At 44.3% G+C, this 26,285-nt stretch overlaps 1 protein-coding gene across 1 annotated transcript in view; it reads right to left on the bottom strand.

Annotated features, from left to right (window-relative positions):
- Window positions 1-26,285, bottom strand: part of LOC119965245 (A disintegrin and metalloproteinase with thrombospondin motifs 2-like) — a 274,960-nt gene that overhangs the window by 30,351 nt on the left and 218,324 nt on the right. The window contains exons 8-14 of the mRNA XM_038795731.1: window positions 21,047-21,190; window positions 18,688-18,820; window positions 16,356-16,469; window positions 14,830-14,975; window positions 11,642-11,817; window positions 6,510-6,643; window positions 1,699-1,822 (exon numbers count right to left, since the gene is read on the bottom strand). Coding sequence (XP_038651659.1) covers window positions 1,699-1,822; window positions 6,510-6,643; window positions 11,642-11,817; window positions 14,830-14,975; window positions 16,356-16,469; window positions 18,688-18,820; window positions 21,047-21,190 — 971 coding nt within the window. The remainder of the gene's footprint in view (window positions 1-1,698; window positions 1,823-6,509; window positions 6,644-11,641; window positions 11,818-14,829; window positions 14,976-16,355; window positions 16,470-18,687; window positions 18,821-21,046; window positions 21,191-26,285) is intronic.

Raw genomic sequence — 26,285 nt, 5'->3', positions numbered from 1 at the left:
TGCTGGTTCAGTGTTTAGCACTCTTGTAGCTGAGTCATTAGATGGTGGGGTTAACACTTCAGTTCATTGCTGAGAGAGTGCTGCACTCTCAGAGATGAATTTCGGATGAGATGTGAAATAGAGGTCTTCTCAGGTGAACATAAATGGTCCCGTGACATTAATTTGAAGTAGAACATGGGAGTTATCTCCATTGTCCTGACTAATATTTGTCCCTCAATCAACATCAAAAATGAAAAGGGTTTCTGGTCATTATCACATTGCTGCTTGTGGGAGCTTGTTGTGTGATAACTGGTTGCCACATCTGCAACATTACAATAGTGACCACACTTCAGGAGTACCTCATTAGCTGTAAAGGACGTTTACGATGTTCTGAGATCCTGAAAGGCCTTTATATAAATGTAAGCCTTTCCTTTGTTATTTGTAAAGCTGAAGATTATGTAACTGTACTGATTTTCTTTCCTCTGAGAGTTGATTCCAACCTGTCCGGCTCCTAATACTTCTGATGAGACTTTTGCTTTGTACCGAGCTATGTCTATCCTTTTGCTGTGTTGAAATGCTCCGGGGGCTTGTACTGCAAGAAGCTTCGCTGCTCACTCTGTGCAATGAGTTGTCTGCTGGCTCAAGGCAGCTAATTCCGGAGAGGGAGCATCACTGAAGGGTGATCTTGGGCAGCTTGGTCTTGCTAGCCACCGTACACTGGCATAGTGTCCTGAGGATGATTGCAAACGTCTTATTGTGCTGCTCAACATCAGGCACACAGGGGTGGATTCTCTGTTTGGGAGACTATATTCTCCCGCCGGAGCTGAATTGCGGCAGTTTTATAATCCCCCTGCGGTTGTAAAGCGAGATGCCATGCCATGCAAATTTTCCCAGGGAATCCCGCTATCGGGCCGTCATCTTCAGCGGGCGGCCCGATATGAAGGTACCCAGCCAGTACCCAGCCCCGCACCGCAAATCGGCAGTTTGATCTCGGCTGGAAAGGGTAGTGAGGGGTGGGTTTGGAGGAGGGGCACCTCCATCAGAAGGTCCTTCTGACCGGGGACACCCTCACCTTAAAGCCCAGTGAACATCCTGCATGCACCTCCCCCCAGTCTATCTCCTGAGATCCTGATCGGCCCCCTCGCAAACCCCCCAGAAGTTCTCTATACCCCCTGCCCTGGGAACCCTGCCACTTATTTATCTTTCAGTTTCTGGGACTCCAGATAGCTCCCTGCAGTACCTCTTCTGATCACTGCAGCGCTGTGACTGGAGTGCTTCTAGGCAATCTTGATTGACTGGTAAGCTCATCAAGTCCTTCCTCATGCCAATCAATGCTCATTAGTGTGTGGTATAGCATTAGGGCTGCTAGAATCAGTGAGGATGTGTTTTGGCCATAATCTCTCACCCACCGTACATGACACTGTTATAACCCCCATGTGGACGACCCGATTAATCTCCCCATGAACCTCATGGAGTACAAGTTCCCCCGCTGAGGGTATAGTTAACTCTGGACTTTAAAAGTCGGCCGAGGTTGGAGCCAAGCTGCAGAGCAGTCCTGACTGGGACTGGGACTGTTACTTGTATATACGTTACCTTGGTAATAAACCAATCGTTTCAACTCTCCTTTCCGGACTTAATTTTTATTTTTGAATGATCAGAGGTGCTGTGTTCCAGTTTTATTTTTGAAAATTTTAAAGATATAAATAATAACACGCTGACCTGGCTTCTTTGCTGCTCTGGAAAAAGTCCCTTTGATCACGTTGCAGTGAGAATTATCGCCGCCACACACCCCACATTTGTCTTCCTTCTTAATGGAACCCAGGACTTTATCACAGCCCACTTTCTGAAACATCAAAAGAGCACTAGACATTACATTTTGCAGCGTTTGAGAGTATTATTAACAGGCTCTTTATAAAGATAAGCATTAATATCAAAGAAAGCCATTAATGCCAGACATACTCGCTGAGATAGAGTTACCCCTGTTTTAGTCTAGCAATAGTAGATGTTGAAACTAGCTAATCATTTTCTAATGAATTTCACATCCGTGGACCCCTCTGCAATTCCCAAGATCCTTCCATTTTATCCATTGCACTCTGTAAAGATCTGGCAGATAAATATCCTCAGACTGTGTCCCATTATCCAGTATAGTTTACTACTTTGAAATGAAATGAAAATGAAAATCACTTTATTGTCACGAGTAGGCTTCAATGAAGTTACTGTGAAAAGCCCCTAGTCGCCACATTCAGGTGCCTGTCCGGGGAGGCGAACGGGAATCGAACCGTGCTGCTGGCCTGCTTTAAAAGCCAGCGATTTAGCCCAGTGAGCTAAACCAGCCCCTGGAGATATATTCAAACAACTCAGTACATATGCAAAGTACATATATTATTTTAATCAGTTATTTCACTCTGAAATTTGCCAGGGACAAGTTTAAAACTAAAAATAAGCCTAAATCCACTGCTGGTTAGCGGGCACACTCTATGCTGGGTATTCTTTGCAAGGCCACTACCTATATGATTGCTGACCTCAAAGAAATTGAACAATTTTCCAATCATTAGTGCAGACAGGATCCAAGGAGGCATACAAAAAAATTGCATCAATATTTTAACAATACTGCTTCATCCTATTACTCAATCATCTTTCTAGCTGCCTCATAAGGCCAGTCACCACGAAATGTTGAGAAAAAGGAAATATTGGCAAGTCTTTATTTTGTGTGTTGGAACCGAGTCCAATTGGCAACAGACTATCTTTAAGTTTCCAAATATTTAAGAAAAAATTTAAATGCTTTCCCAGGTAGAGCACAAATGTATGTCTGATCAACAAAACCTAGTTAGAGTCCCAGTTAGCGATGCATTGAGAAAAAGAGTTAATTGCGAGCTATTACAGCTGTACACTAAACATTCCTCATTTACATGCGGCAGCACTAAGCTAGTATTTCTATTGTAAAAATAAAGCAGAAATGTTTTTGTGGGATTGTGTGGATTCCTTTTCTATCAGAGAAGGGAGATCAATTTGTATGATATGGATAAATAACATCTGAGGTGTAAACCTGTTCAGAGGCTTTTCAGGAAATGGTAGAACTGACCTAACTGTAACTAGTCCAAAAATGTTGTCAAAATATTAAAGTGAGTAAATAAATATATCATAAAATAAAAATTCTCACTGAATTCTTCCTTTCCGCCTTATGCTCTCTAACTAACTAAAGTTGGGCATCAGGAGGATGTAATAGGTTTGTGTTCTACCTTTGTCGAATGTATAATATTGTTCAAAGCAGACCAATTAAGCAGGCTGCCATGCACCCAATCTGTGCTAGAAAATCACACGCTTGCCTGAAACAGATGTTTGGCTCTTTAAACATGTTACTAAGGGCCCAAATATATGTTTAAGACCCCTCTATAAAATTAATTATTGATAACCAAGGCACATGCTGGGTTTGTTTCAGTCTGGATTCTTTGGTAGCTACTTGGGCTGCCAAAAATAGGTAAATGTTAGACGCATTTTAAAATTACATTTTCTGTAGAGCCAAGGGGATGAGCAAGAATTATACCCTCCGACTCCGCAGTCGCTGAAGCCAACCCCTCTCACTATTATCTGATCTAGCCCTCCTCCCAGAACTTACTTCAGGGCCACTATCAGGAAGCCAAAACTGCTTTTTCTCATGGGGCAAGCTGCCTATGAAGGTGGGACAACCTCCCCCAATTTGTAGTTTTGGTTTCTTTACCTAAGGGAATATATACTGGCATTGGAGGCAGTCCTAAGAAGGTTCATTAGGTTGATCCTAGGTATGGAGGGATTTTCTTATGCAGAGAGGTTGGGCCTGTACTTATTGATGTTTAGAAGAATGAGAGGTGATCTTATAGAGACATATAGGATTCTCAGGGGGCTTCGCACAGTAGATGCTGAGAAGTTGTTTTCTCTTGTGAGAGAGGGCATAATTTTAGAGTAAGGAGTCACCCATTTAAGACAGATGTGAGGAGGAATTTCTTCTCTCAGATGGTAATGAATCAATGGAATCCTTTACTGCAGAGGCTGGGTAATAAAGTATGTTCAAGGCAGGGCGGCACAGTGGTGCAGTAGTTGGCACTGCTGCCTATGGCACTGAGAACCCGGGTTCGATCCTTGTCCCAGGTCACTGTCTGTGCGGAGTTGGCACAATCTCCCTGTGTCTGCGTGGATCTCACCCCATAACCCAAAGATGTGCAGGTTAGGTGGATTGACAGTGGGTTAGCCCTGCGGCCTCACGGTGCCGAGGTCCCAGGTTCGATCCCGGCTCTGGGTCACTGTTCGTGTGGAGTTTGCATGTTCTCCCCGTGTTTGCGTGGGTTTCGCCCCCACAACCCAAGGATGTGCAGGATAGGTGGATTGGCCAAGCTAAATTGTTCCTTAATTGGAAAAAAATAATTGGGTACTCTAAATTTATTAAAAGAAAGTATGTTCAAAGCTGAGATAGACAGATTTTTAATCAGTGACGGAATCAAAGGTTATGGGGGTAAGGCAGGAAAGTGGAGTTGAGGACTGTCATTTCAGTTCAGTCATGATCTCATTGAATGGTGGAGCAGACTCGATAGGCTGAATGGCCTACTCTGCTCCTGAATCTTATGGCCTTAAGGTCTTATGGAGCTGAGGTGAGACCCGAAGCTCAATTTCAGAATAGCCCAACCTTTCCCTTGAGGCTGTTTTATAACTATTTATAAACCTTATAAACCTTGTTTTATAAACCTTAAATTTTTGTGGCAAGGCAGTCCTGTAGATGAAAAATTATTCTGAATCCCATTTGAATTTTTATTAGACCTAATTCAATGTTCACAAAGAAAGAAACAGATCCTTGATGGGCTTAGTTTTGCCAAGAATATTTGAGTTGAAGGAAATATTTTGCTCCTGTCTTTATTAACTAAAGATGCTGTGGTTTTTCACTTTCAAAAGCACTACTTCCTTGGCTCTATTCTCTAAAAACTGGCACAGTCTCCCAAGCAGACGGCTGACAAGATGGTGCACATATATTATCTGGGTATATATAGAGGTTACACTTTATTTTAGTTAGTTTTCTTTTATTACTATAATGGGAAAGTATTTGGCCAATTTGAAACGATTGAAAAATACAAACTTTAGTAGTGTGAAGAGCTTCCTACGCTGATATTCCACTACTGCAGTTAGTGAATCTGACCAAAATAACTAAATGTATATTTTATCTACAGGAAATGGCTAAATAAGGCTTTTCTTTAAAGCAGGAGAAAAAAAAAACAGGATGAGAATTAAAAGAAACGTGGCACTTCCAGATTAAGCCAGAAATTTAGATTTCATGGCAGAGGCTTTCTGGGCCATTTAGGAAGAGTCACCAGCAGAGGATAAACAGCTGCAGGGGCGGCACCTCATTCTGGGGTGATGTGGTTTAAAATTCCAACCCTAATGTCGTTCCTTCATCTATCAACATATGAACCTCCTTGAGGAATTCAATCAGTTTGCTAAGACATGCCATTCTTTCCAAGATTCTCTCATCACATTTTCCCTACAGTGGTGAACAATTGTGCCCCATGAATAACTTTTCTACAACTGAAATGAAAAAATAAAAATCACTTATTGTCACGAGTAGGCTTCAATGAAGTTACTGTGAAAAGCCCCTAGTCACCACATTCCGGCGCCTGTCCGGGGAGGCTGGTACGGGAATGTCAACCAATGTCAACCAATAGTCCCATAACTGGATATGGGAGAAAACATTGTTTCACTTCTGTTAAACAGCAAGTTGCACATTTCACCGTATGATCAACCTGATTCACTATGAAGAAAGCCACAGAATTGGACGATGCTTTTTAAATAATAATAATCATTTTTGTTGTTCATCGGGTTTGGGGGGGGAGGGTGGGGGGCTCATTATATGCGTTGTAACGGGTCCGGGGGTGTTTATTATTGTTATCATTATTGTTTTGTTGTTATACATTTTTCAAAAATTTCAATAAAAATTATTTTTAAAAAAAAAAAATAATAATAATCTTTATTGTCACAAGTAGGTTTACATTAACACTGCAATGAAGTTACTGTGAAAATCCCCTAGTCGCCACATTCTGGCGCCTGTGTGGGTACACAGAGGGAGAATTCAGAATGTCCAATTCACCCAACAGCACATCTTTCGGGACTTGTGAGAGGAAGTCGGGACACCCGTGAGAAACCTACATAGACACAGGGAGAACATGCAGACTCCACACAGACAGTGACCCAAGCCGGGAATCGAACCTGGGTACCTGGTGCTGTGAAGCAACTGTACTAACCATGTACTACTGTAAATGGAAGGCTTCTTGTGTATGTGAATAGCACATAACAGATAATAATATGGAACAGCTTAAAATATTTACCTTCAGTAAAATTTCATTTATCAATTATGACCTTTAAATGATTGTTGTTTGTCTGTAGTATCAGTATCCATTTGAGTTATTGAGCACATAGTGGGCCAGGTAGAATGCTTGTTTGACAGAATCCGAGAAAAACTTGCGACTTTACATTATCTAATTCTACATTAACACAATGATCACATTACTCACCACACAATCACCTCGAACACAAATATCATGGTGATCGCTGTAGGAACAAAGTGTTCCATCATGGACGATTCGTTTCATGTATACAACTTCCTTAGTTTCTTTTGATTCACAGGTGAGGAAGCATCTTTGTTCAGCTGTTGAGAGATATTAATTATATTACATACAAATTTATCCTTGCCACATCATAGAATAACTCTTGCTTTATCATGTCTTTGAAGCTTCTTTTCTGACTGTAAGTGCATCTTACTTGATGCAGTAGATCAATACCAATTTTAGAAGACTTTTTGAAGAAAGCAAACGATCAAATATTTTAATGGCTTAACATTTAAATGTCAACTAACACACCGTTTTATGCCGTATTCATTGTCAGGGCTGACCTAGATGGTGTGAACCTCCAGGAACAATCTGAGGCTGGAAGATGGACTCCCTCCAGGACACCAAATCTGGTAGGTCCACCTGCAGATGCACCCCTCACCCACTGCTGTGCCGTTCCTAGATCCAGGGTTACAGGTTGCCTCCATCCTGAATGCCAGAGGCAGCCCCAAGCATTATTCACGTGAGTCCCGACATCTGCCCAACACGTTGTTCCAAACGTGTTTCATGCCAACGTATTTTCCTGCCGGCACTGCAGTGAATCTGGTGTGAGGAGTGGGGCATTCATCTGCATCCCATTAACGGGACACAAATGATGTTCAAGCTGGCCTCCTGCGGGTTTTCCAACCCACCATCGCGGACACCAGAAGATCCCACTGTAAATTCACGGCAGCATGAAACCGGTTTCTGGGTCAAGTTATCATCATTGTTTCCTTTGCCAATCACCTTAAATTTGTGCACTCTAATTTTTGACCCTTCTAACAATGGAAACCATTTCTAATTCTCTAATCTGTTGAGACCCCGCATGAGATTGAACAGCTCTATCAAGGCACCTCTCAATCTTCACTTCTCTAAAGAGACCGGGCTGGAAAGGTTGCACCTAAAGTATTCACTCACCTGCCTTTGACCAAGTCTGGTTCATGCGTGACATTTCCTTGCCTGTGTGCCTATACATTCCACTGCTTACCTTGCCCCAACCACTCTGGCGGTGCTGTGGCTTTTTTCACCTAAGTCAGATTTTAGTCTCTCTTCCCATCTTCAGGCATTTTCTGCTTCTTTACGCATCTAAATTTGTTATAACATTCAAGCAGGGCCGGATTTTCAGGGCCCAAATTGGGTCAAAATAGAGGCAGGAACCAAGAAAAATGCCAGTGCGATAATTTGTCTTGACTCCCTGTCTCTATTCCTGAAGGCATATAAGCTCCTGAAGGCAGGCAACGCGGGCCGGTGAAGCTCCGAAATAGGCCAGTTATGCCCATTGAGGGCTGGTTAAAAGCCTATCTCTATGAAGGGATTGTATTTTCCTGGGGGCAGCCAGTGCTTGGAGCACCTTGCCTCAGACCAGTTGAAGACAGACACAAAGTAGGTCAGGGGTGAGTCAAGAAGGTCAAAATAGTTTCAAAAGGTAAGTGTTCCTGCTTATTATAGGTTAAAGGGCTTACCCCCTAAAGTTGCAGCAACCTATTACAGGTTAAGGAATGAGATAGGGCCTTGCTGGTTCTTGGGTAATCACCCGCCTGGCAATTACTGGGCATCAGAACAGTGGGCAAGGCTGTTGGGGTACCACCGGAGCGCCAGCTGGAAATAGTTGCTGCACGCTCAGAAACTAAGGCCATTGGAGTTGCAGAACAACAGTATGTATGGAAAAGGCAGAGCACCTAGCACCATGGAGGCCAGATGAGAGGGAAAACCTGGCATCATGGAGGTTGGATGAGAGGGACAAGGGGCCCAAAGGAGAGGTAGACACCACCTCTGCATGTGCAGCTGGTCTCAGGATAATGATTCCTGTCAGACCTCATCAGCGTTTCACAGGTGTAATGACTTAGACCAGGTCTTTGCAATTGGCCAATTGGAATACAAATTCCCTGATTAGTGGGCCAATCAGGGAAGCTCTTCTTTGTATATGACAGGGAGTGTCAGATCCTCTGCACTCCCAGTGTAGACAGCAAGCTGAATGCACATGGTTGTACTGCTGTTGATTTTGTTAATAAAAGGGATTCTGGTGAAGGGTTTTCCGCCTCCGTATTATTACAACAGGCTACCTCACACTGGTGCATCATCCAGGTGACAAGCTTAGGCAACACATTAGATTCACATATGATGGGGCATTGCAAGCTCAGACGTCACTGCGTTTGGTGCCTGGACCGGTTAAGTGTTGCCATGTAACACCATCCAGCAAGGGTCTCGGTGATTATGGTGGTTTGCTGCGCTCTCTATGACATGGTCCTCCAGAGAGTTGTGGAACCTAAGAATGGTGAAACCCTGGAGGGGGACAGCTAATTGGGGAGGAGTAGGAGGAGGAGGTAGAATTGGGGAGAGAGAACAATGACACTGAACAGAGAGTGCCCCTGCTGCATGTTGGCACTGTGGTTAGCACTGCTGCCTCACAGCTTCAGGGACCCAGATTAAATTCCGGCCTGGGGTCACTGACTGTGTGGAGTTTGCACTTTCTCCCCGTGTCTGTGTGGGATTCGGTTTCCTCCCACAGTCCAAAGATGTGCAGGTTAGGTGAGTTGGCCATGATAATTTGCCCTTAGTGTCCAAAAGGTTAGGTGGGGTTACTGGGATAGGGAAGAGGTGTGGGCTTAAGTAGGATGCTCTTGCAGACTCGATGGGCTAAATGGCCTCTTTCTGCACTGTAGATTCTATGATGAGGTGGCCTCCTCCCACCAGGAGGAGGGAGATGCACCTCCCTCCTCTTGGTGCCAGGCAAGTTGTACAATTAATCTGAGCAAGCCCCTCGAGCTCAGAAGTGGCAATCTACCTTTGCTGCACCTAGTCCAGTGTCACCACGAGTGGTCTATCGATAAAGACGGCTTTCCTATCTGCCCCTGATGTTGTGTGTGTCCGGTTTATCTCCTTTGCTGCAGTAAATTCAAATTTTCTTTTATGATAACTTATATAACTATAATTATTGCTGCCATTTTTAAGGTATGGCAGTAATTTTTAAATCTGAAATTATTCTTGATATCCTAACCCTGCACCCTTCACATGTGATGCACGTTGTTTCACGAGTGACAAATCATGCAATTCTGTGCACACCCAACACAAGATTTACTTCTTGGTATCCTTGCAATGCCGTCCAAGTTGCTTCAGTTAAAGATCATAAGAAGCTGGAATGAGGAAAAATCAGTTAGCCAAACATGGTTCCTGTCTATTATGGGACCCAGAATGAACATTTCCATCTGTCTCTCGCTGGGAATAAATATTTGGATTATTTTAGAAGGGAACATTGAAATTGCTGGATGGGAAAAGATTAAGATCCATCGAGTTCACCTTCTGGCAACCTGTTATAATAATCTTTATTGAAAAAATGAAATGAAAATCGCTTATTGTCACGAGTAGGCTTCAATTAAGTTACTGTGAAAAGCCCCTAGTCGCCACATTCCGGCGCCTGTCCGGGAAGGCTGGTACGGGAATCGAACCGTGCTGCTGGCCTGCTTGGTCTGCTTTAAAAGCCAGCGATTTAGCCTGGTGAGCTAAACCAGCCCTATTGTCACAAGTAGGCTTACATTAACACTGCAATGAATTTACTGTGAAAAACACCTATCCGCCACATGTTCGGGTACAGAGAGGGAGAATTCAGAATGTCCAAATTACCAATCAGCACATCTTTGGACTGTGGGAGGAAACTGGAGCACCCGGAGGAAACCCACACAGACACAGGGAGAATGTGCGGACTCTGCACAGACAGTGACCCAAGCCGGGAATCGAACCTGGGACCCTGGTGCTGTGAAGCAACAGTACAACCCAGTGTGCTACCGTGCCACCTGATGTTAGTCAATGATGCAACCATAAGTAATTTGCTGACCAATCATGGCAAACAATTTCCATTATTTAGTGTACAAATGACAAATGAGATGAGGAAAACCTGCCATTGGTGAAAAACTTTGTGAACCATGGATAGAATGTTGTTGATGTGATGGATGTCTCTCCTGTCATCTGGAGGGGCCTTTACGAAGGCCTGTCAATCTACAAGGCAACCAGGCAGGGGCCAGGCCAGCAATGGGCCTTCAGCTGGAATCAAGACCCCAGGGGTGGAAGCTTTGCCTACTGACAGCTGCAAGCCAATCAGAAGCCAGCAGTTCTTCTGCTCAGCAGTGTCACTGGAAAGGCCTTGAATGCTGTCAGAAGGACAGTTGCAGGATCGCGGCGTGACTCAGGCTAGAGGTGAGTAATGTGAGAAGTATGGCAGCAAGGGTAGAGGGTGGCTTGCAGTGGGCTCCCCTTCCCATGTCTGGTCCAAAGATCAGACATTGAGTGTCATTGATCGTGGAACCCCTCTCCCCAGGAGGTGACAAGCAACCCACACAGGTTTATCTATCGTGCACACTGCATGGAAACTGGTCACGGGTTTAATCCCAGCAGCAGCGGGATGAGGCCCTTTACTGGTCATTAATTGCCACCATTGGTCAAATTACGTGCTCCTCTTGCCTCCAAACTCGTGCCAGCGAGGTGCATGGCCTCCACCCACTGCAGTAATTAACCAAAGGCAGGAATTTCCTCCTATCGGAGACCCTGTTTCCCTGGAGCCAGTGTTGGACTAGAGGCCATTTCACTGTGGAGGTTGAAGCTGTCCACAAGGAGGCTTTACTTGGGGGGTGCACGGGGGCTGTGTGGTGAAGGGGCTTTTATGGAGAGTCAAATGATTAGCAATATTTTTCACCATGGTGGACAGACGGGTGTTGGATGTTTTGATGACATAGGATACATGGGCACTATATATGTGCCAATAGTGGTCTAGCCATCCATCAACCCTGCACAGCTTTGATCCTTTTGCTGTTTATCCTGCAATATCCAATGTGGTCAGTGTTTAAGGGCATTGGTGGGCGTGATCAAGGTTCCAGCCAGGGATTTTCAGGCTCCACTGTGATGATCAGACTTTGTGCCATTTTTGGAGTACGTGTAACAAGTATTAAGTACACCTAGTTGTGTACATTATAGGCTGCACAGATTTCTATGCTGTGTGTGCTAACAGCATTTCAGGAACATTGGTAAAATTAAAATGTCATGGCCAAGGACATTGAAAGCTTCCTTACGGTCACGATGCTCATATGGCAGCCACTCGTGCATGCTGTGGTTATACTCAAAGTTGTTATTCAGTTGCCTGCATTGCTGCTCTCTAAAGTCTTCAAAATGCTCTGGACAGTCTTCTGTGTTACAAAGCTGATACTCGTAACTCTGACCAGAGCATTCTCGACCACCATTCGAAGGTCTGGGGAGGAAAGCAAACAGTTCAACAGACAGGGTATTGACTTGTAGCTGCAAAGTATTCTTGATTTAATCAAACCATCTAAATAAACGACAATTAGATTAGTTGTATAAATCACATCCTTACTTTGAAACATGCTACCTAAATTGCATCAATGGATGTAATTCTCAAACATTGTTCAGAGTATCTCCAGTTGCAGAGTAATAGGCAATAGACTGTTCTAATACGATGGTCAAATAGTCAATCATTTACTGAGTATGAAAGGCTATTATTAATTGGAAACATATTTTTAGCCCAAACGTAAATTCCTGGCAATAACATCAACCTAACTGTAACTGTTTTAAACTGTGAGGTATTGGATACAGGAGACGAATGGGGTGATCCGAAGAGGCAAGGAGGAGACAGGAGTGAGACTTTGATGGGAAAGAGAAGTAGGGGAGATGATTTCAGGCATCGCTTTTCCACTATGCCTTGTTGCTGTTGCACCAATCAGTTATCACTCCTAGCCAGGCACTTGCTCGCTACCAGAGCACAAAACCTGTTCTCAGATCGAAACAGGTGTCCCCCTGTCCCCCAGTAATTTCTCATACATCCTATTTAGCAACAACACTCCCATTGACAAACGAGTGAGGAAATGGACTGGAGAGAAAAACAAAGCTGAAATAAAATGAAACGAAAATCACTTATTGTCACAAGTAGGCTTCAAATGAAGTTACTGCGAAAAGCCATCCCAGATGCAGAGTTGGGAACAGGGTGGGATGTGATGGGGGAAGACAGCACGGGGGAAAGGATGGTATGGAAGGGGGGGGGAAACAGCATGCGAGTAAGGGAGGAACGCATGGGAAGTACGGAACGTGGGTTGAATGGGATGGCTTGGGAGGATATGAATGAGAAATGGGGGCGGCGTAGCAAAAATGGGCTGGGATGTGTAGAATAATTCAGTACATCAAGGGTTAACTTGGGAGTGAGTGCAATAGTGCCCACTGTTGATATTATAATAGATAGAGGTACAGTTCATAGTTGATTTTATTCTATTTCCAGACAGTATTTTTTCCATTTTTGCTGGTATTATACTGATGGATGGCAAGTTCCCATGATCAAATCAAATGATTCGAGCTACAACGACACACAGGGCGGGATTCTCCGACCCCCCCCCCCCCTCCCTTCCCCGCCCGCGCCCCCCCCCCCCCCCCCCCCCCGCCGGGTTGGACACTGGTAGAACAGGCAGGCAGCAGCTGTAGTTGCCCCTATCATGGGTATACACATTATTGGAGGATGGATTGTAGGCCTGCAGATGCTGTGCCCCTCACCCCTGCAGCCCAGAGCAACCCCTGACCTATCATGCCTGGCCCCCTCGACCAGGTTTCTCCTCCCAACCAAGTATCCATCCCACTCGAGCACTGGGGCAGCAGCTCCAAGGCCTCTGGGCCCCATGACGGGGAATGGAAATGGCCACTCACGGTCTCGGCTCCCCTTGGCAGCCGTTGCGCCAGCTCCCTGTTTTAAAAAAGCAGTGCTAAATGGCGTCCGTGTGACCACTCGCTCGGGAGCCAGTTAGTTCCCAGGGGCTGTTAGATTGGATTTACATCTCACTAATGAGATGGCGATTGCTCTTAATTGGTGTCGTGCCACGTCTGGATGGGATCCGGATCTGGATGGGATCCGGATCTGGATCGGAACCCGTCACTGGATCTGCGACAGGCACCGATCAGTGCCTGTCGCTGATCCCGATTTTGGCCTCTCCGGCTATTTAACCAATGCGCGATTTCTGCGCCGGGGGCAACACAGCTGATAAATTACGTCATTATTACTGCAGGACATCCAGAGACCCTCTTGACTTGTCGATTTAAATATTAGGAAAGGTAGATTGTGAGCAGCTTTCTTCAAGGTCAGTAGCGAGTGCTGTCACTAGTTGCTGACCACGAAATCAAGGTCATTAATTTCATGAATTGGTATTTTTACTCTTTACTCGCCTGTAAACAGCATCAATATCCATGTAAGACAACAATTTTTTAAAACATTTATTTATCAGACAAAATGGGCGCGATGTACCCAAATGGGGACAGAGTCCCGGAGCGCGATATTAGCACCGTGTTTCCCAGCGCTTAGAGTGCCGAGAAACACTCCGCTATCTAACGCCCATCCGGGTAGATCGGGGGCCTCAGCGGGGAATGTGCAGCCAAGACGGCACTTAGCCGCTTTTTTCTAGCCGCATTCACCAGAACTCCTCGGTGCAGCGAGGGATCGCGATGCTATTATTAAATGGCCTCCTGATTTCCCAACGCGACCCCTGATCCTCCCCAAACCCCAACTCACTATAAGGGGGTACCTGTGCACCCCCCCTCCGCAGCCCCCCACACCCGCAGAGAGCACCCCCAGGCCCGATCACCGCTGTACAAATAAATTCCAGCTTGGCACCTTGGCAATGCCCCTGCCAGCTAGCAATGCCACCTAGGCACCTTGGAAGTGCCAGGGTTCCACTCTGCCAGAGGGTATGTGCCTAGGGGTGCCAATCCCCTTGGAGACCCCATGAGTGCCATTCTGTATGGTCCTCATTTGTGGAGACCAGCACTGAATGGCACTCTTCCGAGGATCTATAGTGAAGAGGTTAGATCCCACGTCTTGGTTAGATCTCGGGAACGCATATTGGAGTGAGACTAGCTGTCTCATTCTAATATGCAGATTTGCCAGAACGGGGCGGGATTCACATACCGATGTCTCGTGAGATCATGTTAGATCTCGAGAGGCGTGGCAAGTCTTGTAGATCCCGGAAGTGTGATGTTCCGGCATCTACCAGTCACGTTGCGCTCCACTGCTTTTTGAGCACAAAGCAAACAGTAGATTCCGCCCAATAATTTCTATCACCAATATTTTGTGAGCTGCCTCCAAAAATGACATTGGGAACTTTTACAGAAAGTTTAAGTGAGTTATGTTGTTTATCAATAATTCCAATTTCGCCTTAACCACACTCAATAATAAAGTGTAACAAGATATTTGTATCAAAACCGTACTTACAGTGGGTTATCACACTGTCTTGTCCGGAAGCGTACACCAGTTCCACAGGTTCGAGAGCAGGATCCAAACTTGCTCCATCCCCCCCAGTTTCCATCATGTCTTAATATATCAGGAGTTAGCCAGATACAGTGACCTTTAAAGCAATGCTAGAAAGCAAAAAAGAAACAGAGACAGAGATAAACATTTTCACAAGATGATATTTTGGAGCTGATGGTTAGTGCTCAGTACTGTTAAACACAGAGAGCTCAGGCTTATGAACTGCACAATGGGCTCACTGCATCCATTGCAGCCGAGCAATGCATGGGGCACAAAGCTTATGCACAAACTCTATGCAATTAGAGCGGTGGAAATTACTCAATATGGGGAGTGTGGCAAAAATTATCTTGTCTAGTTTTGAAATTGTGCTTGTACCTTTATATCCTGTCACCTTTTTCTACAAAGGACTTTTCCCTTGGTATTGCTACTGACAGTAGCCTCTGAACAACAGGGCTCCTTCAGCCCTCAACATGGACAACTCCCTGAGCCTCCCACTGACTACTCTTTGATGGAGGAAAATAACTCCAAAAGGGGAAAGAAAGGCATGTACCCTCACATTTTAGGCAGCTGCTTCTTCTTCAGATGCACTTGAGGATTCAATTATTAATTTGCAGTTACAGCTAGGAAATGAATTCCTAGCATTCATTTCTGGAATGAATGGCCTGTCTGATGATACCTGCTCCTATTTAGATTTATTCATTTTAATGGATGGAAAATCATGGCCGCCCACTGGGAACGACTGAAACACTCCTTATTTGGTACACTGAATAAGCGAAGCCTGGTGACATGCCAGTGATTATATCGCATTGTCAATCCAGCAGTGTGTACTTCATCACAGTTTGATTGAATTCAGCACCCTGGACATGAATGACAATGACTAGCAAAAAAAGGAAGAAAAAAATGGCAATAACAGAATGAAACTAGAAAATACTGCATAAACTCCAAAGCACTACCGAGACAATATATGTTAAACAGTCACAATTTTGAGCAGTATTTTCACTTCAGGATTCGGAAACAGCTACAAACTAGAAGGTTTGCTTCAGCAATTCTTGTTCCCAGATCTCCTTGAAGATATTCCTGCCATGTAATTACTTTCCTCTTCTCAATGTAATCGCATTGGGTTATGTTAGTGGTGACGATCAAAGAAATCAGTTACTGACATCCCGCTTTTAGTAAAAATGTGTATGTCCTACTGCACTGCAAAGAGAGTAATGAAATTACCCAGGCATGCTGCAAGAGCCAAAAAGAAATAGTTCTAATGAATTATCTGAACACTGGCTGCAGCAACTCGCTGTTTGTTATCCTGTCGCATGCTATCTTCATGTATTCTTCATTCTCGTTTTCGCTTCAATGCTCAAAAAGAGCATTTGATATCCTTTCATACCTTTAATATGATGTTTCTCTGCCTGTTACGGTCAGGGGAAAGAGAACAGAACTATCCATAAAGAAAAAGGAGATCCAGCATCATCCAACAGGACACACAACTTTACCTTGCCAAGAGCACACATTGTCCCATCCAATGGAGGTCCTTTTTTCGTTTTGCAGAAGTATGGATTGTCAGGATGGCTACACCACAGCTGCTTGCAGGGGTCAAAGGTGCGAAACTGAAACCATGAAGATAAAACACGTGTTTACGCATAAAACGTTTCTTCTACAATGCTGTCACAGGATACTAAATAGTCTGTAAAATATTGAAGATGAATTTCACGAGGTGAAAACACATTTAGCCATGATTGATCATTTTTCTTTTGTAATCTAAGGATTATTGGCCAAACGGTTGAGTTGCTACAATCAGTTCTGAGTGAATCTTCCATAAATATGGTGAAGGATCCTTCACCTTCACAAAGACCATGGGCGGGTTCTCCATCCCGCTGCCCCCTAACCTTTAATTAATCTTTATTAGTGTCACAAGTAGGCTCATATTAACACTGCAATGAAGTTACTGTAAAAAGCCCCTAGTCGCCACATTCCTGTTTGAGTACACGGAGGGGGAATGCAGAATGTCCAATTCACCTAACAAGCACGTCTTTCGGGACTTGTGGGAGGAAACCGGAACACTTAGTGGAAACCCACGCAGACACAGGGAGAACGTGCAGACTCCGCACAGTGACCCAAGCCAGGAATCAAACCTGAGACCCTGGCGCTGTGAAGCAACAGTGCTAACCTGTGCTACCGTGACTGCCAGTTTTAGAGTATAAGTGGATACCCAAGATAAATATTTAGCGTTTGCAGTGTCGGATTCTAGTATGGTAAAAAAATCTCTTGTTTTAAACTATTGAATTGGATAGATTCATTAGTAAATAACTGGGACCTCGCATTTTGTTTAAAACAAATTTCATTAAAAATTACATTTTTTTAGGGATACTTTTAAATTTAGGAGTTAAATGAAACCACTGAAGTTTTAATTGTGTACATCAAGATGTCTGATTCCTTAGTTGGGATTCTCCGATCCCAAACCGCCCGCTACCAGCGAGAATGGAGAATTTGGCGCTCAGCCAAATCTCCATTCACTGCAGTAGGACTGGAGATTCCTGCAGATCAAGGAACAGAGAATTCTGCCCCTTTCTATCATTTTATGCAGTTTTGCACAGGAAATTTCAAGCTTCTTTACAGATCTTAAGAGGAAAAATATAAAGATTTTGAAAAATTCCTAGATCATGCACATATTGTCATCTGGACGTTTGCAGAAATCTTGAGGTTTATGCAGAAGGTACAGTGAGAAAGTAACTTCCACAGATATTCTAGCCCATATATGCCCGTTCCTGCATATCTGATACACGCTCTGCAGGTCTGTGTGCAGCCGAATGCAGCCTTTTAGATATATTGGATTATAAACATTTGGCAATTTAAGGGTTAGTAGCCTGGGGTTAGAGTGTGTTTAACTGCAGTAATCATATTTTTAAAAATAATCTTGTTTTGCAAGTCCAGAAAGCTTTTAGGAACCAGAGGTGAAATTGACCAGAGAAATGTATTTTCAGCCTGGGCTAAGGCAATGTTGTTTGACTAGGGGAGTCAATGTGTTTTCAACCTGGAGAGTTCATTTGTTTTCAGCTTGGGGAGATGATGTCATTGCTGTGCACAGCTATAGTATTCAGACATTCTGAGAAAGCTTTCTGAGTTGAGTTCTGATCTGACTAACCCTTTAGACCACAAGTATGGTATTTTGCTCAAAGTGGGATAATTTAAAAAGAGTAATAAGTATTTAAAGTAGAGCAGATTTGTCTGAGAAGAAGGGGAAAGCTGAAGCAAACCAGCTGAAAAAGCTTTTTGAAGACATCCAGCCCAGCCAGAGTCTACAGGGGTTCTAACAGGAGCCAAATCTGTTCTGGAAAGCAAATATTACTCTGTGCCATCGGAAGCTAGGATGAATTGAGAGCTTTATGTTTTCCTGTCTTGTTGTTTAATTGGGAATAGAGAGTATTGTTTAAGGGGCTATTGTAAGCTATTTTTGGGTGTGTTGGTAAGAATTTAATATTGTATAATTTGTTTTAATCCTAATCCAAATCCCTATTTCTTCGTGCAATCACTCCTGAAGTGACGTATTCTTTCTGCACAGTCTTACAAAATTAAATAAAATACTGGTGTTTCGGACCAGTATCCTAGGCACTGTTGGGATCTGGTCTGGAATAATAATAATAATCTTTTATTGTCGCAAGTATGAAGTTACTGTGAAAAGCCCCTAGTCACCATATTCCAGGTAGGTTAGGGTAAGCTGGTACGGGAATTGAACCCACGCTGCCTTGTTCTGCATTACAAACCAGCTATCTAGCCCACTGAGCTAAACCATCCCTTAATATCTGAAAGAACCTTGATCACACTTACTGCTGTACACATCATATAGCCCACTCCAAAGTCAAAGCGACATTGTTCATTCATAGAGTAGTCAATGCCTGGAAGTTGTGGCAACAATGGCCAATCATGTTCAAATGGATCGTCACGGAGACAGTCGTAGGAACTGCAATGGAAAAATATTTTCAAATTACTTTCATAGTTATCGCCCAGCCAAAAGATGTAAAATGTTCAAGCAGCCTTTCATGGGTTATGCCCTCAGCAATAACGATGGCATATCCAACATTCTCCCTTTCCTGCCCCTACCATACTGTTATTTTTCCGACTTTCCTGGGTTGGATCTTTATATGTGCATGCCAGCTGGCAGCAGGTTCCCAAATAGCCAGTGATTGCAATCAAGGGTGATTCTAGTGATGCTACGTGGAGACAAGGGATCTGAGGTCTGAATTGTTCTTGGACCTTGGCACGGATTTGAGGTTTAATGATAAAGGTGTTCCATCAGATCCATCACAGCTCTTGGGACTACCACCACTCAGAGTCATAGATAGAGTCATAGATGTTTACAGCATGGAAACAGGCCCATCGGCCCAGCTTGTCCATTCCGCCCAGTTTCTATCACTAAGCTAGTCCCACTTGCCAACATTTGGCCCATATCCCTCTGTACTCATCCTGCCCATGTAACTGTCTAACTGCTTTTTAAAGGACAAAATTGTACCCGCCTCTACCACTGCCTATGGCAGCCTGTTCCAGATGTTCACCACCCTTTGTGTGAAGAAATATCCTATCTGGTCTCTTTTGTATCTCTCCCCTTTCACCTTAAACCTATGCCCTCTAGTTCTAGACTCCTCTACCTTTGGGAAAAGATGTCGACTATCTACCTCATCTATGCTCCTCATTATTGTATAGACCTCCATCAGATCATACCTAAGCCTCCTACCCTCTTCTGCCAATGGTCACTGAAATGGGCCAATTCAATAGCTAACTATACTGCAAATGAATTCAAGGTAAATTCGAGAAAGTGAGGTTGCATTTTCCATTTTGGCATTTAATGCATCAGAAAGGTGGTAGGATAGGACTTCAAACTGCCACTCTGCTGTGGCTCTGATCCATTTTCTAAGCTTATCAAACTATAATCATGATGGGCAGGCTTCCAACAATAAAGCTGCCTGCCATAGTATGCTTGCAATGAGAGGTGGAGATAGTTAAATGAGATATCAAAGGTAGATTTTTGCATTGGTTTTATTCTGATCATGCCCCGAAATGGAGCCTTTGTGTCATGATACTCAAAGGGTGGAGGAACCCTGGCCAGGATTCTCCGTCTCGCCAGCCGGCCAATGGGATTTCCCATTGTGGGCAGCCCAAAGCTGGCGCAATGGAGAATCCCAACAGCGGAGGATCCAGTCCCTATGTTTGAAGTGAGCAAAATTGATTAACAAATGTGGATATAATCATAGGATTGGCCAAGAGTATGTATGGCCTTGTGTATCTCACTTTTAAGTTTTCGTTCTCGTTTTCAAATTCCATTGCATTCTTGAACCTCTAGAAATCTGTAACCTCCTCTGCCTCTCTAAACCTCTGAGATCTCTGTACTCCTCCTGTTATGGCCCTTTGTGCAACCCCGCTTTTAATCTCTCCACATTGGTGGCCAAACCTTTAGCAGTCTTGGCTCTAAAGTCTGGAATTCTCTCCCTACACCACGGTCTCTCCAACTGCCTCTTCTCACATTTGTCGCTCCTTAAAACCAACAACCTGGGCTATGTTTTGAACCATAGGTCTTCATATCCTCATATGTGGCTTTTGGCTGCTCCTTGCAGTTTTTGGGTTAATAGCGTTCCCACAGAAGGGTTAAGTAAGGGATTACAGAGTATTGTCCCACCAACCAAGAAGGAACATTATCTTAGTGCGTGCAAAAACTCACTGTTTTTGTATTATTTCCGTTCCCGCCATAATCTAGTGATTGGAACAAATTAAAAAGACAATGCCTGCACTTGTTTTTCTGTCTGGTAGTATGATTATTCTGAGGCAATGATAGACAGTGCAGGGAAGAGAAACCAACTGCAAAGAAGATCTTTTTTTAATTCGTTCTTGGGATTTGGGCATCGCTGGCTATGCCAGCATTTGTTGCCCAACCCTAGTTGCCTTTGAACTGAGTGGCTTACTATGCCATTTCAGTGCGGGGGGGGGGGGGAAAGAGTTAAGAAACAACCCACAACGCTGTGTGGATCTGGAGTCACATGTAGGCCAGACCACAATATTTTACAACATAGAAAATAGTAAATATGAAAAACTCAGCTAGATTCACTGATCTTTCAACATTTAACTGGACGAAGGTTATACGTCTGTAATCATTCACTTGGAGACCAGCAGCAATCAGTAATTATCTTCCACTCACTGCAAGTATCGGCTCAGTTCCTGTTGACTACACCGAGACCAGTGGAAACGATGAAATGCAGCCTGAACCAATGGTGCCATGATACTTCCCATTTTGATCTCATCACCACAATGATTGCCTTGACCATCATGCTCCATGCCTAACCTAGTAGATGGAAAAAACAAAAATCAGATTGTTCAGTACAACAAAACAAGAAGTAGTTTTGGGCTTTGCTACCATGGTTTTTAGTACACAATGGGCGGGATGCTGCGGTTCCCCCAGTCACTTGTTTCTTGGCAGTGCACTGTTCTTGGCGGTGGGATTCTCTCTTCCTGTTTGTCAACGGGATTTCCCACTGAAGCCACTGAGAAACCCATGGGTGGAGGTGCCCTGCCAGCAGGAAAAGAGAATCCCAATAGCTAGAGAATTCCAGCCAGTAGATACTCGAGCAGAAGGCAAAGCAAAATGCTCATTATTAAAAGAGTCACTGCAAAGACCAAATGAAGACTTGACTGAGAGTCCAAATTTTCACAATTAATAATTACGATGTCTATTTGTCCAACATGTTTCTTTTTGTTTTTCTTTGCAACTGCAGCGGCTAGGACCAATACACTTCAGAAAGGGATCACGTGTCATCAGCAAAGCGATGAAAGGCGTTATTGACAGTGCTATGAAGCAGTAATAACATACTCACCAGTGATCAGTTTGGTTTAACAAAGCGAATATTGGTTCTGTGGAAAGTGAGTATGGGGAGCTAATGATGGATGAATTGAAGTGGTATTTTCCATCAATTTTCACAATACAGGATACAAGTAACATCCCAGAAAAAACTGCAAATCAGGAGATGGGAGGGAGGAACTGAAGAAAATTACAATCACCAGGGAAGTGGTTCTGAGCAAATGGTTGAGACTGCAGGCTGACAAGTCCCTGGGTCCTGATGGATTTTATCCTAGGGTCTGAAAAGAAGTGACCAGTGAGATAGTTAGTGCATTGGCTTTAATTCACCAGATTCAGGGAAGGTTCCATTAGATTAGAAAATAGCAAAGGTAACTGCAAAAGACGTTGGGCACAAATTCTCCCTTTTTGACGGGAATGGAAACATGGAGTGATTCGCACTGCAGAGGCTGGCAGGAAAACAGGCCAAAGCCTCCAGCTCCAGCCTCATTAAATTATAAATATGGATGTTTTATGCCATATTCAGTGGCAGGGCAGCCCTGGATGGCATGTAGTCTGCCGTCCTATTTGGGTACAATATTGCAAAGATGCCCAACATCACTGACCCACCATTGAGGAAAGATGGTGGATCTCCTTAAAATGAAGATGGATCTCCAGGAACTTTGAGGCTGGAAAATGGAGAACCTTCAGGACATCGAATCTGGAAGGTCCATCTGCAGGTGCACACCCAACCCACTGCTGTTGTGTTCCTGGGTCCAGGATTGTCGGCAGTCTCCATCCCGAACTCCAGAGGCAGCCCCAGGCATTGTTTAGGTGAGTCCCAACATCTGCATGCCACATTGTTCCAGAAGTGTTTCAGGCTGGCCTATTTTCATGCCGCACGTTCATGTTGGCCTCTGGCGGGTTTTCTCGACCCGTCATGGCGGGCACCAGCGGAAGATCCCGCTGAAAATTTACACCAGCATTAAACAGATTTCTGAGCCTCCCGCCATATTCTTCCACCCCCCACCATTGAACACACCAGCAGGGGCTTAGAACAGGACACTTAGATAAATTCAAGGTAATCAGGTAGAGTGAACATGCTTTCTCATTTGCAAAACTTTGTTTAATCAATTTATTGGAGGTCTTTGAAGTGATAACAGGTTCTGTGGATAAAGGTGAACCAATCAGATGGCATTGGATAAGGTGCCCCATCAAAGGTTATTGCAGAAATTAAAAGTTCATGATGTATGGGGTAACATATTGACCTGGATAGAAGATAGGCAATGGAAAACAGCAAGCAGAAATCGGTCATTTTCAGGTTGGCAAGATAGAACGAGTGTGTCACAGGGATCAGAGCAGTAGCCTCAAATTTTTACAATTTATATCAACGATTTGGATGTTAGGACTGAAGGTATGGTGGATAAATTTGCTGAAGACACAAAGATAGGTAGGAGAGTAAATTGTGAAGAGGACACAAGGAGACAACAAAGGATACAGATAGGTTAGGTGAGTAGGTTAGGTGAGATAGGTTAGGTGAGTAAGCAAAGATCTGGCAAATGGATTATAATGTGGGAGACAGGACAAATAAAAAGAAGAAGCACATTATCTAAATGGTGAGAGATTGCAGAGCTCTGAGATGCAAAGGGGAAAAGGTGTACTGGTGAATAAATTGCAATGGTGCAGCAAGTCATTGGCGAAGTTATTAGAATGTTACCTGTTATTGCAAGGGAATTGAATAGAGTAAGGAGGTTTATGCTTCGGTTATACAGGGTATTAGTGAGACCACATCTGGAGTACTGTGTGCAGTACTGGTCTCGATATTTAAGGAAAAATGTAAATTCTTTGGAAGCAGTTCAGAGATGGTTTACTAATTAGTACCGGGAATGGGCGGGTTGTCTTATGAGAGAAGGACGGAGAGTCTAGGCTTGTAGGTGCTGGAGTTCAGACTTGATTAAAACATAAAGGGCACGATTCAACTGAAACATTTCTATGTCTGGTTTCGGGTGCATTTAATCAGAGAATAGAATTTACAGTGCAGAAGGAGGCCGTTCGGCCCATCGAGTCTGAATTTAGTGGAGTATTGCCGAAACCCCCCCCCCCCCCCCCCCCCCGTTATCTAATGCTACTTGGCTGTTTTTTGTCTGGGCGAGGGAGGTCCTGTTGGGGCGCCACTTTCAGCTCACCAGTGCAAGAAGACTGTTTGTGGATCGGAACGGATCTTTCAACTGCCCTCAGCAGCCACCAGACCCCGGCCCCACCACCTCCCACTTCACCCAACTTATCTCTTCCGGACCCTCAAGCCCTCCTCACCCGGCCAAGAGCCAGGTCCGACTCCTCACAAGGGCAAGCTGGCACCAAAGCACCTTGGCACTTCCAGCCAGGCTCCCTGGTATTAGCCACGCCAGCCTGGGAGTGCCCAGATCGAGATCCAGATCGCAGCATCTCACGAGACTGGTAAATCGCGCGAGATGTTTCGAGCATCGTAAAAGGTCTCTCATGAAATTCAACGGCCTCATCCCGACACCAAGTCAGGTGCGGCGAGACCATTGAATTGCACCCAAAGATTCTGAAGGGTCTGGACAGGGTGGGTGTTTCCTCTTGTGGGAGAATCTAGAACTAGAGGTCACTGTTTGAAATAAGACATTTAAGACCAAGATGAGGAAACATTTTTTCTCTCAAAGGTTTTGAGACATTAAAATTCTCTTCTTTCAAAGATGATTGAGGCAAAATCTTTGAATACCTTTAAGGCAGTGGTAGAGGTAGATAGATTCTTGATAAGCAAGGGGGGTGAAAGATTATCAGGATAGGCAGGAATATGAAGTGGAGGTTAAAATGAGACAGCCATGATCTTATTGAATGGTAGAGTAGGCTTGAGATAGATAGATAGATAGAACAGTACAGCACAGAACAGGCCCTTTGGCCCTCGATGTTGTGCCGAGCAATGATCACCCTACTCAAACCCATGTATCCACCCTATACCCGTAACCCAACAACCCCCCCCCTTAACCTTACTTTTTAGGACACTACGGGCAAGTTAGCATGGCCAAGCCACCTAACCCGCACATCTTTGGACTGTGGGAGGAAACCGGAGCACCCGGAGGAAACCCACGCACACACGGGGAGGACGTGCAGACTCCGCACAGACAGTGACCCAGCCGGGAATCGAACCTGGGACCCTGGAGCTGTGAAGCATTTATGCTAACCACCATGCTACCGTGCTGCCCACGGTAGCCCACAGGGGCTGAATAGCCCATTCCTGCTCCCAACTTACATGTTTGTTTCTTCTGCCAAAGCCAGTCAGCTCCAGACCTCATGACAGCCTTGTTTGAAGCATGGGCAGAAGGGCTGAATTCCAGAGGTGAGTTGATGGCTGCCCTTGAAATCAGGGCAGTATTGACTGAGAGTTTGGCATCAAGCAACCCGAGTAAAATTAAAGTCAATGGGAATCGGGTGGAAAATTCATTGGTAGATGGAATCATACGTAGCAAAAAGGAAGATGGTTTTGGTAGTTGGAGGCAACCATCCCAGTCCTAAAACTCCTACACTGCACGAGCTTGGTGCATGAAGGAGGGGCTGATTTGTCAGGCAGCAATAAACTTCCAGCCTTCAGAAAGGCAAGGAATTGTTTTAGCTGATATTTTAAGCATCTACAAATGCTGCCTGAGGAAGGGGCTGACCAAAAAAAAGGAAAAGTAAGAGCAAGTGAAGACAATCCCAATGTCCCAGGAATCTTTCGACACTGATCCTGTTTTACAAGGTAAAATGGGCATCGAAGTAATGAACATGAGCACAGCAAGAGTACACACATTCTGTGGAGGAAGTGTGATGTTTGTCATATTAGTTAAGGCGATAGTATAGGTGATCGAAGGTTCATGCGTTCAAAAGGCATTCGCCCCTTTACATATGCAGATGAAGAGCCTAATGTTTGTTGAAACACCTTCCTGAAACTGGGATAACAGGCTGGATTTTTACAGAGTCTTCAAAAATGGTGGACAGGTCCCGATTCTGGGATTCCCGGACCCATTTCCAGATATTTTGATTTGCAGGAGAGCATTTAAAGGGTGAAGCCTGGTTTGGCTTGTGAACGCGCACCCTGTACTCCCAACCTAGCCAGCTCTATTGCAGAGACCTAGTTCTCTGCAATTTGCATGGAGCCGGGCCAGCAAGGACTGTGGCTCACAACCCCTCAGAGGCGTCATAATCCATAGTCTGCATGAGGGAACATTTGAAGGCTAAATTCATAATGTCCTCCCAAGCCTCCCATGCCAAAATATGTAAACCCACTAACTCCCTTCGGCCTCTCATGCCACCCCCCCCCCCCCCCATGTCAAGTGATGACACTTTCATGACCATTGACTCACTCTAAATTGAAAATATGCGGTTAACCCTATAGCAACAGTAGGAAGTGTAAAGAAAAGTCTTTAAAAATAATTTATTAGTAACTTTCCACTTCCTGAAATTTTTTTTTTACTACAGCTCAATAATAGTGCCAATCATTTAGTTCCTTTAAGGTCTCACTAGCCCAAACTGCAAGCACTTAAAAGCTCTTTATCATTGTGAAATGAAATGAAATGAAAATCACTTATTGTCACAAGTAGGCTTC

This window comes from Scyliorhinus canicula, chromosome 4, assembly GCF_902713615.1.
Source record: "Scyliorhinus canicula chromosome 4, sScyCan1.1, whole genome shotgun sequence".
NCBI lineage: Eukaryota > Metazoa > Chordata > Chondrichthyes > Carcharhiniformes > Scyliorhinidae > Scyliorhinus > Scyliorhinus canicula.
The sequence above is the reverse complement of the archived record's forward strand: the minus strand, read 5'-3'. Positions and strand labels throughout refer to the sequence as shown.